Source organism: Alligator mississippiensis, chromosome 3 (assembly GCF_030867095.1).
Source record: "Alligator mississippiensis isolate rAllMis1 chromosome 3, rAllMis1, whole genome shotgun sequence".
Taxonomy (NCBI): domain Eukaryota; kingdom Metazoa; phylum Chordata; order Crocodylia; family Alligatoridae; genus Alligator; species Alligator mississippiensis.
In genome coordinates this window covers 175,808,955-175,821,524 of record NC_081826.1, presented here as the reverse complement: position 1 = coordinate 175,821,524, position 12,570 = coordinate 175,808,955, and the positions used below count along the sequence as shown (strand labels likewise).

At 42.0% G+C, this 12,570-nt stretch overlaps 1 protein-coding gene across 13 annotated transcripts in view; it reads right to left on the bottom strand.

Moving 5' to 3' along the window:
• Positions 1 to 12,570, bottom strand: part of LOC109281489 (uncharacterized) — a 74,707-nt gene that overhangs the window by 10,402 nt on the left and 51,735 nt on the right. For 6 of the 13 annotated variants that reach the window (XM_019480780.2, XM_059724662.1, XM_059724663.1 and 3 more), the window contains 2 exons: positions 8,347 to 8,430; positions 7,114 to 7,166 (listed from right to left, as the gene is read on the bottom strand). In XM_019480780.2, the coding sequence (XP_019336325.1) occupies positions 7,114 to 7,166; positions 8,347 to 8,352 (59 nt within the window). In that variant the 5' untranslated portion in view covers positions 8,353 to 8,430. Of the gene's footprint in view, positions 1 to 4,962; positions 8,431 to 12,570 lie in introns of those variants that run through there. The other 7 variants (XR_009460950.1, XR_009460952.1, XR_009460951.1 and 4 more) reach the window with 7 other exon arrangements.

The following is a 12,570-nucleotide window of genomic DNA, read 5'->3' as shown; positions in this document are numbered from 1 at the left end:
GTTGCAGTTGGAAAACTGATCCACTGTAATTGAATCAGTGGTATTGTATGAACAATGCACACTTGTCATGCTGTACTATAGTACTATAGAATGTGCCATGTTAATTCTGCTGAAGAGCTAGAAAATGAGACCGGCTACCCATAGATGTGTTGCTATAGTGATCACATAAACCACTATTCCATCTCTGGAGCAGGCTGCAGCAGCTACATAATTTCAGAAGGAGGCTTTTATTTTTGTAAACTAGCTTAGAAATACTAGTTGGGTCGTGAGGAAAATACTTGTCCTACCCATCCCTCCCCTATGAAAAAGACAGTGATGATTGTCCTGTGGACACTGGCTATTCTGGTGATTTGAACTGCTGTTTTGTTTGTAGACTCCTCGGGGAGATAGTATTACCGCGGACAGTTATACACCAAGTAGTGAGCAGGCATGTGATTAAAGTGGTCTGCATACCAGATGTGAAACAATTGGTCCCTAACCTGTTTGAAACTATTGGTAGAAACATATATGAAGCATGTACCTCTTTGTGTGTCTCTTTGCATCCTTCCATACTGAAAGTGGCTCCATGTCACTAGGTGTGTCAACATGTGCCTCAGGGTACTTTTACCAATGCACATTAAATGTAGTACCTCTAATGTGAGGTGCTAAATGCACATTAGGCTGTGCTAATGGTCAGTAGCGCAAGCACATACTTTTTAGGTGAGGCTTAATGCACAGTAGCTTATTTTACTGCACATTAGCATAATAACACTTTTTTTTGCATGTCACTTCAATGCTCAGTAAAATAGGTTACTGTATATTAAAGTGCACTTGTAGATGTGCCCACTGTGTCTTGCTACTGCAGTTCCAAATTAGATTAGAACTACGTAGAATTAGCACCGTCATATGAAGATAAGAGCTATTTGTGGGACTAGCAAGATACTACAACAGGCCAGTTGTCAGTGGGTGCATCTACACGTGGAATTAATGTGCCTTATGAGTACTGTGCATTAAAATAAGGCACAGTAAACTGCACTTAGGAACATGTCTACACAAGTGCCCACATCAGAAGCAAATTTGCTCCCAACAGGAGCAGCTGAGTCCAGGGCTCTCCTGCCTCTCTGCCATGCTCTGCCATCCTGCAGCAGCCATGTGGAGATCTAGGCTTCCCCTGGTGTCAACCCTGGGGTGGCAGGGAGCCTGGGCTCCAAGGATTGGTAAGGAGCTATCTTGAAGTGTGGGATAACTCCCAGCTGTGTGGAGCTCAGGATTGCAACCCAGCTCAGCAGTGCTGGCTTGGGGTAAAGCCCCATGGCCAAGCAGTAGTAGTGCCCTGAGCTCTCTCCTTACTTTGCTTGCTAAGAGAATGGGGGAGCTCTCTATCACCAGCCCAGCACTCTGGAAGATGAGCAGTGCCAGAGACAGAGAGTTCCACCGTCCCCTCAGCAAGCAAAGAAAGAGAGAGCTCAGGGCACTGCTACCGCTTGGCTGTGGGGCATCACTGCAAGCCAGCACTGCTGAGCCAGACTGTGATCCCAAGACAGCTTTCCCCTCCCCCAGCATATTGCAGTTCACAGAAAGGGTACCTATACACATGCCCTGACACATTCTCAAGTCTGCTGGGGCATTCTAATCGCTAATCGGAATGCTCCTTTGTGCTTCAGTGTCTCATGTATTTAGGGTCCCCACATTTCAATGGTGGGCGCACTTTAACTAAAGCTCGTCTAATGAGCCACTATGAAATACAGGGCATGGAATACATGAGAGACCATGGGCTTTTTAATTTGAGTGGCTCCTGAGAGCTACTCTAATTAAAACACTCCCCTTCCCCCACCCTGGAGCACATGTGAAAACACCAGAGTGGCAGTCTTCTACTAGGCCATTTGGCGACCTTTTTTTTTTTTTTTAAACATTATCTAATATCAGCTGGCCGTTTTGACTTACCTGTGCACTTTCTGTAAAGCATACTCTGAAATTAGCACAGACTGTAATGATTTACAGCACAATGACTCAAAGCACAGTACTTAAAATGAATAACAAGGCTGAGAGACTTTGTTACTCCATCAAGCCCATTAAACTCTGGCCTCGGTTTGGCATTTAGAATCACTATCTGATTCCAGGTGATTATAGGGGAAATTCAGCATTGATTTTACTCAACTTTGCCACTTACTAATTGCTACTATGTTTGAAAAACACAGAGAAAAATCAAAGGGCAAGGAGCAAAGGTCTCTGTGCTTTAATATTTTATAGTCATGGTAAACAAAATAAAATAAATTGTTTGTTTTAGGGCTATTGGCTCCTTTCAACAGCTGTCATCAAAATCCTTCCAGCAAGACAAGTGCCTATTTCCATCTGAATTAGCAGCAAAATCCACAGTGATGTGGATGAGAATGAAATTGGTACCAATCAGAGGTAAAGGCCACACACTACTCGCACTAAAGGAAGTGAGAGTCCAGTTGCAATTAAGGCAGTTTTGTGAACTTTATGGTATTTGCTTGTAATCTTGACATTTTTTTAATGCCAAGGACTCTGTAGGCCTGCTGCAATAAACAGAATGAGAAATATTAAAGAAACACTATGTTTGAAGCATAAGTTCAGTTTGTTACACTCCAACTGAAACTGATTAGTTTCACCCACATAACTGCCTCCATTTGTAAGTGTGTTTCCTGATACAGAAGCATTTCCAATGCATTTAGGAGCATTTCATAACTTTTGTTCATAATGTACAGCGTGTTTGATTTCTAAATTGTTCTTCATGCCAAGAGAAGATACACTAATTATTAAAACTAGTTGCCAACATTAGCAATGACAGCTGATCTTTCACTATGCACTACTGCACCAGAGCTGGTCTCAGAGCAGATTGGCAAGAATCTGAAGGTATAAATAAAATGGATGTGAGGAGAGGGGCATAAAAAAGTGACTCTTAATACTTGTAATTCAAGGAGTGGAAGATTAGGCCAGTTTATGAAAAAATAAAACAAAGTCATGAAGCAGAATATGAAATTTATGCTGGACTACTTCAAGAACAAAAAGAAACTTAGTCTTAAGGGCTGACTGATCCAGAGGCATATCCATTTCAAAAGTATTCACATAGTGCCTGAAATTGGAACTCCCAAGATATGTATTGTAGCCCTGCAGGACTACAATCTTTATTGCACCTATGATTACACCTGTAACCCCTCCCTTTATTTGCTGCTAATCTGCATGGCTGTGTATAAAAAAAATAGTGAATTTGAAACATCTCTATAAAAGGTTACATTAATCAGTGCATCTTACTATAATAGCAACTCACTATTTCAGAAACTTCCTCACCTTTAATAATCTGTATCATTTATGCATTACAAAGAAAGTGTCAGAAGAGTAAAAAAAGAAGTCCACCCCTGCTATATAGCAAAGGGGTATTTAATAGCTTTAGTTGATGAACAGTTGCATAATAATACACACAAAGAGGCCAGATCCAGATGAGCAGGCATGTGCAGTTTGCGGAGGCACACCACAAACCGCATGCCTGGCATGTTAAAACATGCCCCACACTGCAAATTTCCAGCACGGGGTCAAAATTTGCTACCAGCAAATCCTGGTAGCGAACACAAAAAAAAAAAAGTGGGAGCAGGGAAGGGGAACCTGACATGAAAAGTAGTATGGCACACTCTACAGGAGCATGCATCAGCAGACACAGAGGCTCAGTCCTTCCAGGAGACGCTCTGGCTTCCAGCCAGAGTATACCTCCACCTCCAGTTCCTCCCTGGGTCCTCCAGCACGCTGGGGAAATGGCATTCTCCCTAAGCAGGGCATTTTGCCCTACACCAAAGCCCATGTGCAGGGGCGTGCAGAAACAAATTTGTGCTGCTAGGTTTTTTGCCGCTTCAAGCACATGCCCCTGTATTTGGGGACATGCCCTGATACTTTATGGAAAAAGAACTTACTATTTATGTCAAAGGGTTGATCAGTAAAACTCATATGATACATAAGGAGAAATCCGTCACTAGAAGAACAAGCTGTTACTTGAAGCAGCAACAAAGCTTTATCCATAATTTCTCTGTGTGATATATCTCCTTTTTCCTGTCTGTCTAGAAGCATGGACTATTTCTAATTCAGGGACCACGCCCAGCCTAGGATGGGCTTACTGAAATAACTAGAGGTGCACCAGTACATTAGTCCAATATCAAATCAGCACCGATATAAAGAAAATTGACTGTATTGGAATTTGCCTTGATATGGCCGATAAATGCCCTGTGCATTCACGCAGACACAGGCAGCAAGGAGCACAGCCTGGAAGCTTGGAGAGCTGTATGCAGCTGGTGTCTATTGTCATGGAAGGGGAGGGGGGAGGGAAGGGGTGTGGGGGGGCAGATCAAGGCCCCGACAGTGAGGGGGGGAGTGGGGCTGGGGCAGGCGCTGCCCAACTGGGGCAGAGTGGGATGCAGGACGGAGCCTCGGCTCGTCTGGGGGGTGCAGGTGTTTCCCACCACTGCGTGCACTCCAGGAGGGCATGGGGAATGTGTGCCCCCAGATCTGCATGGGGTAGGGCGGGCTGCCGCTGCGGGCTGGGGCTTGGGGCGGTACCAGGCTGTTCCTGATCTGGGCTGGGCTGGGCTGGGCTGGGCTGCACTCAGGGCAGGTGGTGGCAGCACTGGGAGGGAGGGTTGTGGGGAACTACAGCAAATTTTGGGGTGGCTGCAGCCCCCGCCATAGCCCTCCTCCCAGCTCTACTGCTGCTCACCCCAAGCACAGCCCATCTCAGCCCTCACCAGGAAGAGCCCAGCACTGCCCCAGTCCGCAGCAGCAGCAGCAGCAGCACACCCTGTGCAAATCCATCAGAGCTGAGGGAGGGGCCAGCTCCCGCTGCTCCACACACATGCTCCCCATGCCCTCCCAGGGTGTGCGGACCAGCAGGAGCCGGCCCCTCCCCACCCGTGCCCCCTGGATGAGTGTCCCAGCTGCAGCCTGCGGAGGGTTCAGGATTGAGAGTATGGTCGGGGGTAGAAAGGTAATAAAGATTTATTGACTTAACAAAAACACAAGTACACGTAGTAACAAGACAAACAATAACAGACAAAAGCAATTAGCGTCAGCAACTTATCGGCAGTCCCCTCTGAGGCCTGATACACAGCAAGCTTCTTTTCCTCAAAGTTCAGTGAAGTCAGGCGTCCCCGAACGACTGTCCAAAGGGGTACCGTGAAGCACCCTGGGATGCAGTTCTTGGGCTCCTCGAGGTCCACGGGCCCACTGATCCAGGCAACAGCTACTAATCCTTTTCACAGAGCTGGCTCTTCCTTCTGAATGGTTTCCAAATATTCCAGCTCATTTATAGCTTCTGAATGATACTGATAACGAAAGACCACTCAGATTCCTTTTACTTCAACTGTCCTTAGACTGACCAATTAGCAGTACAAGCCTTGCATTCCTGTGATAAAGTAATTTTAACTGCGCCACAGGGCCTTACTACTTCTAGGCTTTGCTAAATTTATTAGGCCATACTTTATACAAGGCCTCACTGCGTCCTAAAACTTAATTAGGCTTTTAGCAACAACATATAGCTTAATATCTAAACAAATACAGAAAAACACTTGATATAATCTTCATAGAGCCTTCAGCAAGCACCTTTATCATACAGGCACACCTTTCAGCTTTCACAGATGAGCCCACGCCCTGCCCTGCCCTGCCCTGCCCTGGCTGGGCAGTATCAGCCTCAGTCCCTCTCCCTCCCTCACTGCAGGGGCCTCCATCTGTCCCTCTCCTTCCCCCCATGCCACTTCCCCTCCCCTTCCACCACAACAGAATTACCAGCCAGACACTGCTCTTCAAGATGCCGGGCTGCGTATCGGAAATCAGATCAGGATTGACTGATATGCTTCCTTAAAAATCAGCTATCAGTATCGGCCCCAAAAATCTCTATCAGTGCACCCCTAGAAATAACCATTTCAATCTGCAGCTACGGCTGGCTCCTCATTTACCCAATGTGAGGGGAAAAATCTCATTTTCACTGATATGGATAATGCAACAGGTTGATGTTATTGGTTACATTAGTCACTGAACTGTCATATGTGCAAACAGACATCTCCAACTTCTTTTCATTTTCCTCAGAAAAGTACACCCACCCGCCAGCCTGTTCCTGTTGAGCATATAGTTGAACATAGGAATTCTGCTATATACTTGTCAATGGCATTTGGTTTAATGTAATCAATGGCTTCATAAACCAGGGCAAACCTGAGTGTAAAGGGTCATCCAGAATCATTATGGGGAGTGCACTGATGGCTACATTGTGCCATGAGGAAAGAACATCCTTCCATAGCTTCAGTCCAGAAATCTGTGTACAGAGTTCCTATAACTGCTGAATTAGCCCACCTAGTTGCCCTGTCCAGATGTCTAGGATTCTGCTACAGTTGTCCAACAAGGTTTGCATTTCCCTTGAATAGTCCTCCTTCCTGTTAATAAACTCTTTGGTTAGTCTTGAGAGAATAGGGTATGTATATAAAAGAGAATGATTGTTCTTGAAGAAATGTGTGAGGAGAAGAAGATGGCACCAATGCTGCCTGGGAGCAGGCTGGAGCCCGTGAAGGAACAGAATGCTCCCCAGGAGATGAATTTCCAGAGTTACTGTTCCATAAAGTTACAGCAGCCCCAGAAAGAGGGAGAGATGGTGAGGGACCTGGAGGAGGGGAAGAGGAGTGACATGGTGCAGGGAGGAGCCCAGGAAGAGGGGTGGAATGGCTGCAGCAGCAAAGAGCCTGCAGTTGGCTGCCTGAGAGACTCAGAGACGTTGTTCTAGGCAGAGAATCCGGCTGATGAAGCGTCACTGGGAATGTGGTGCCAGAGCCAATATAATTGCACGGAATGAGGGGGCTAGTCAGGAGGAGTCAACTGAGCCCTTCAGAAACAAGTAAAAACTTTTCCTTTTAGTTTTTATGGTTAAAAGGGTGAACCGAGATGGTGAATACAGAGCATTACAGGCTCTAGAAATTGAAGCTCTGACACAGATAGTCAGGTGAAAAGGTGGAAGGTTGTTTGATTTGTATATCCCTAAGAGAAGGGCGGACTGAGTAACCATATCCCAGAAGGGTTTCTTTTCATTTAGTTGATTATCCTACTTTAATTTTACTATTTTTGATACAGACTGGACATTGTACTTACCTGAGGCTGATGAAGCTGTCTGTTAGTAATTGGAGAAGAGAGATCTGAGATACCTAGAGAACAACAAAAAAGCAAAAAACCAATAAAAGATAATTAGTAAAAAAAAGTGAGCACTGCGAGTTTTAATAATAAGAACTGCAGAATTTTCAGCATCATGGAGTTGTGTTACAAGAGTTCAGAGCCACAAGAGAAACTAACACAGGTCCGACTATCCAGTGGTGTTTAAAATTCAACCCTCCCAATAGAAATCCTTTCAGCAAGACATGGCAGGCTAGAGTCAGGATCACCACTAAAATAACCCTATAACTGAAGATTTTTGTTGTTAGTTGTGACCTAATCTTGAAGATGGTGGCTAGCTATACCTTTGTAAAATTAGTCCTACAACGTCACAGAATGACTAACAGAACCCCAACCTCTTGTCCTGACAATGTGATACTGATTGATTGCTACCTGATTTTTTTTTAAGGCACATCATTTTAGCTGTGGAGCTGGGTTATTAGAGGAATACATTCTCACAAAAGTTCAGTTCAAAACATTAATATGAAGTTCATTAAGTTTTTGAGCCTCTCAGAATTATGATCTAAAAGAAACTCAATGTGGACCTGAAGTTTGCTTGACTGAACAGAGAAGTTGAGGTCAAGAGAGTTCAAAGCCTGAGTCTTCTACTGGCTTGGAAAACATTTAAACCCTTTCTTCATCAGTGTTTCCCATCACCAAAATGAGAATAATTTGGTTTACTCACCTTAGAGCACTTTTTAAGATCTGCAGATGCTTCACAGGTAGCATATGAAACCAAAACAGTTGTTGGGAATTCCTTACATATTTGATTAATATTTTAAATTCAAGACATGTTGGTTAGGTATGCAAAACATGAAACAATTATTTGTGAATTAAATATCTAACAGCAATAAAAATAATATCCAGAAACTGTTTTCTAGATGTCACAAGTGGGAAAATCTTAACGATGTTTAGTAGTGTCATATTAACTGAGAAAAGTTGTTTTGTGATGCACTCAAAAACAGTTGAAAAAGCGTGGAAACTATTGATTCTTGCCCCCCTCCTCCTACCTCAATTGAAGTGTAAAAGGTTGCCTTTTCATTTTAAGAGAAATAAAATCAGGGTTTTTTTTCTGTAAAACATCTGTCTTCCAGAAATCAAATGCATGTTAACCTTTTAAAGTATTTTATGAAATCAATCTAGTAACAGACCTTGTAAGCTTTAACATCACCATACCTGCATACATATTAAGCAAAAAAGGACATGGTACTGGTTGCTTTGACTTCCAAAAGGTTAGGATTTCACCCAAATCTCTTCTCCCTGTTGCACACCAAGAGATAAAATATGACATTATTTTCTGTCCTTCAACTTCTCTAAGCAATCTTCTGTTCTGTAGATGATAGATTAAAAGCCTTTTGAATACGTTGGGCTATCTTTGATAGAAAATGTATGTATGGGCAAGAAAACAAGGAAGCTTCATATCATCATTTAATAACACTTTATGCAGAGTTCTCAAAAACTGATGGACTAGTTTTCTATGGAAAATTCCATTTTTTTCATACTTAAATTCCACCAGAGCATGCTGATTTTTCAATTCAATTTTGAAAGGGAAAAGGCTGAAGAAAAATGTTTAGACTTCCTTGAGATAAAACAAAAATATCTATAATCCAAATGTTGGATTTAGTCTGAGCTGAAAGAATATTTTGACACAACTGAAATGTTTTGATTTGAAACTATTAAATCATTACTTCTCAACAAGTTTCTTTCTTAAGAAACTGAAATTTCAGCTTTTTATTCTAATTCAAAACAAGGGAAAACTAACTCAATATCAAAAACTGTTTTTCCAAACAGTACTTCTTTTATGGAATCCAATGTCTGGCAATTTTCTCTCACATTCAAAGTAGGAAAAAAAATCATTCTAAATTTAGTAACATAATATCCAACCTGTCACCTTATTTCATGAAAATATATTGTTGAAATTATACAATTTACAGAGGTTAAATTCAGGAAGAACCACTGACTGGATCATCAGATCTGACCTTGTGTACACAGGTCATTATATCCCATTCAGCTACACTTTTAGTGAGGATGATTAAAGTATGAATTAATAAAATAAAAACAAAACACCATGTTATCTTGCTGAGCTGCATTTAAAAATAACCATGTTCTCTAAATGATTGTCTGTTTCAATATAGACATTTTTTGTTCAAGCGGAAAGCATTTTTTTACCTACGATTGTGACAGCAAGATGAAGACAAAAACTGATTTGAGAAAAGACAATTTAAAAAAAGGCTACATATCTACATTATAATCATCGTGTTGCTGTGTTTTAGTATCAGACCACGCAAAGACAAATAATTCTGTAAAGATCTCTATTTAACATTTGACCAAAAACTGGCAAACAAACTAATATTGCAATGTAAGATTTTGTTAATAGGCTTTTTATCATGTGGTTAGCTATAGGGGAAACTTTGGATTAAATAGAATGCATATGCAACTCTGAACTGCCATCAAAAAGACATGCCTTGTAATTCTGCTGGGTGGCAAAGCACTATTCAGTAAGCTTAAGCAATGGTTGCAATTTTGTGTGAAAGAATCTTGCCAATCAGTGGTATTAGTAAGGAACCATTCCAGGCACCATTACTCTTCTATAAGCTGCTTGTTTGCATGGACCTGAAACTCAGCCAGAAATGGGAAGATCTACTTTTTATGCTAATCAAACTTAAAGGCTAAGTTCAGACAGTTGAGGGAATTAGGGGGAGGTTAAATCTATTCAAAATGGCTGCCTGATATCTGTAAGTCAGGTTGGGGATCTGCCAGGGGATGGGATGGGAGGCACAACCCATGAGGGGTGGAGGGCAGGCGTGACGCACAGGTGGGGTAGGGTGGGCAGGCGTGACCCATGAGGGGTGGGGGGGAAGATGCAACCCATGGGTGGAAGGGTGCAGATGTGATCCACAAGGGGTGGGGAGGCAGGCGTGATTTGTGGGCAGGGGGGCTGGTGCAACCTGCAGGTAGGGGGGCAGGTATAACCCGCGGGTGGGGTCCCCCCAGTGAATCTACACCCTTTCACACCCCCCACACATTGGGACCAACTTGCTTGGCTTTGGGCAATGGCAAATGCCAATAAAAGCGGCTGCATCCAGAGCAGCTTGTGGGATGGGGATTAAGAGGGGTGAATGGTTGGGGGGCCAAGGGGAGGTGGGCAAAAATAGCCTACTGCAGGGAGGGAGGTGAAAAGAATAGACCTGGGCTGGGACCTATGGCTGGGTTTTCCCAGCCCCAGGGTGCACAGGGAAAGTGTACATAAGTTCTATGCATTGGTATGACCTAAATTGAATGAGTTTGCTCGTACATAGATCCAGGTTGATCTTAAACCAGGTTCTGCAATTTTTAGACCTGTTTGTGTGTATGTACAGTTACAGGTTTAGACTGACTGCTGGTGATTGAGACCAGGTCTGTAAGTATAAAGTCAGCACCAGCAGAGCTAAGTTTAAATCAGGCAGTAATTCTGAACCCAATTTAACTTGCCCAAATGTTGGTACTTAGCCAAAATGCAGATGTACATTTTTTCCCTTCTACCCCTTCCCCCAAAATAGATCAGTGACAAGGAAAAAGAAATCACTATTCTACACGAGTTGTTATAATGTCAGTGATTTCAGAGAATTGAATCAGCATCTAAACTTAATCCAGTTTTTTGAAGGAAAATCATTGCATTATGTTTAGCTACAAAATATTTTATCAAGTTTTAAAATATGTTTTTAGGTTCCCAAAACAAATCTCTAGAGAGTAAGGTTAAAAAGGAAAAAATACTTTAAACAGTTTTAGTTTTCAAAAAGTTAATTGAATTTCCCTAGGGCGATGACCTGAGCTGCCCATCCAGTATTAGCACACCATGGAAGCAAGCTCTCAGATATGCAGTTACTTTGTTTTGTAGACCCAGGTAGTACTCATCTATGTGCATCCTTTAGGCAGCTACTTTTGAAAACTGGGTTTCACTTATTGTTGCTTTCTATTTTATATATTTAGCAGTAGTATCTCTTAAAAAGACTCATCTCTAAACCCAGAGAAGTGAAGTTTTCATGCAGTTGTTAAGTGAATTGACTTATACCTCATCTTTGAAATAATCCTGTTTATTAGACTGTTTCAGTTGTATTCTACTCTGTCAGCCTCTCATGTTGGGTGTGGCCAACTGTAGGAGGGGCAGAGTATAGGGGCTGTAGGTTTGGAAGCTTTTGTTGCAGTGTTTGCCAATTAAAAACAAATTATTGGTTGGAAGCTTTTACATGTTGAGATTTTTTTTTTTTATATAAAGCAAATTCCTGAAAAAAACAGACATCATAAATTGCCTGGATCCAACCTTATGTCTTGACATATGCAGAAAAAAAGAAAAAAAAGAATATACATAGGCATTTTAATTTCATAAGTAGTTATCTCCTTTTTAAATGTGGGCTAGATACATTTGAAAAGTGGTGATCTTCAAACCTGCCTGACAAGCTAAATTTATAAAAACAGCTCTGCAGTATTAGGAGGGCTGATGGACATACCAGTAAGCATAAAACATGCTCATGTGGGATGCTCCACATTTGTATTGACCCAATTTTGAGATGACCACATTGCATTTGAGTGAGAAATGTTAAAGCCTGGGATGACCTGCACAAATTGCTGCACGGTATACTGCAGACAAGTGTTACAGTTTGCTTTGTTAATTCCATGCTCAGTTCTTTTCTGCTTCAAGCTTTCTATCCACTTTTTGACCTTTGAAGTACATTCATTACCTTGGCAACTATGAACAATGGTACTGTATGCGGACATCACTTAGCTCCAACCAAACTGCAGCATATATAAAGTCAGTTTATACATAGCCTTGCGATTTATTTCATGGTTTGGGAAACAAGAGTTTATTGCTTTTCATAAATAAGCTAAGATAATGCTTGTGAACAGTTGCAGGCTGTTAAATGCTATATTAAGGGTTCTTTACAAGTCATATAGTCTCTACACTTGCTACTCTAATGTAACTACCAGTTAAACACTACTAAAATACAGCTTATATTATTAAAAGAAACGTGATGAATCCGTTGTATTTTCAGAACAAGAAATTATTTTCCATACCAACCATGTTCTTCCCCCTTCCAATGTTTTAACTTATGCCAACATAAGTTTACCTATTCCTATGTTTTTCCTTGTTTCATAGTAATAAAGTAAATGCAATAGATACCGCAAGTGTTCTGATCTGAAACACTTAACAAGCTTAACACCAAAATAATAATGGATAATAATGGATATGCTGCCACAAGACCTCCACCTCCAGTCTGCAAAAGTACTAGAAATTTCTGGCAAAACAGGTTTATTCCTTTGCATCCTGTTCGTAGCATGTGTGTGTCCCCCTTTCCCCCCCCTCCCCTCCCGGCCATACTGGCTTTTTACACCTCAACCTCCCTATGGAAGAATGAAAGATTT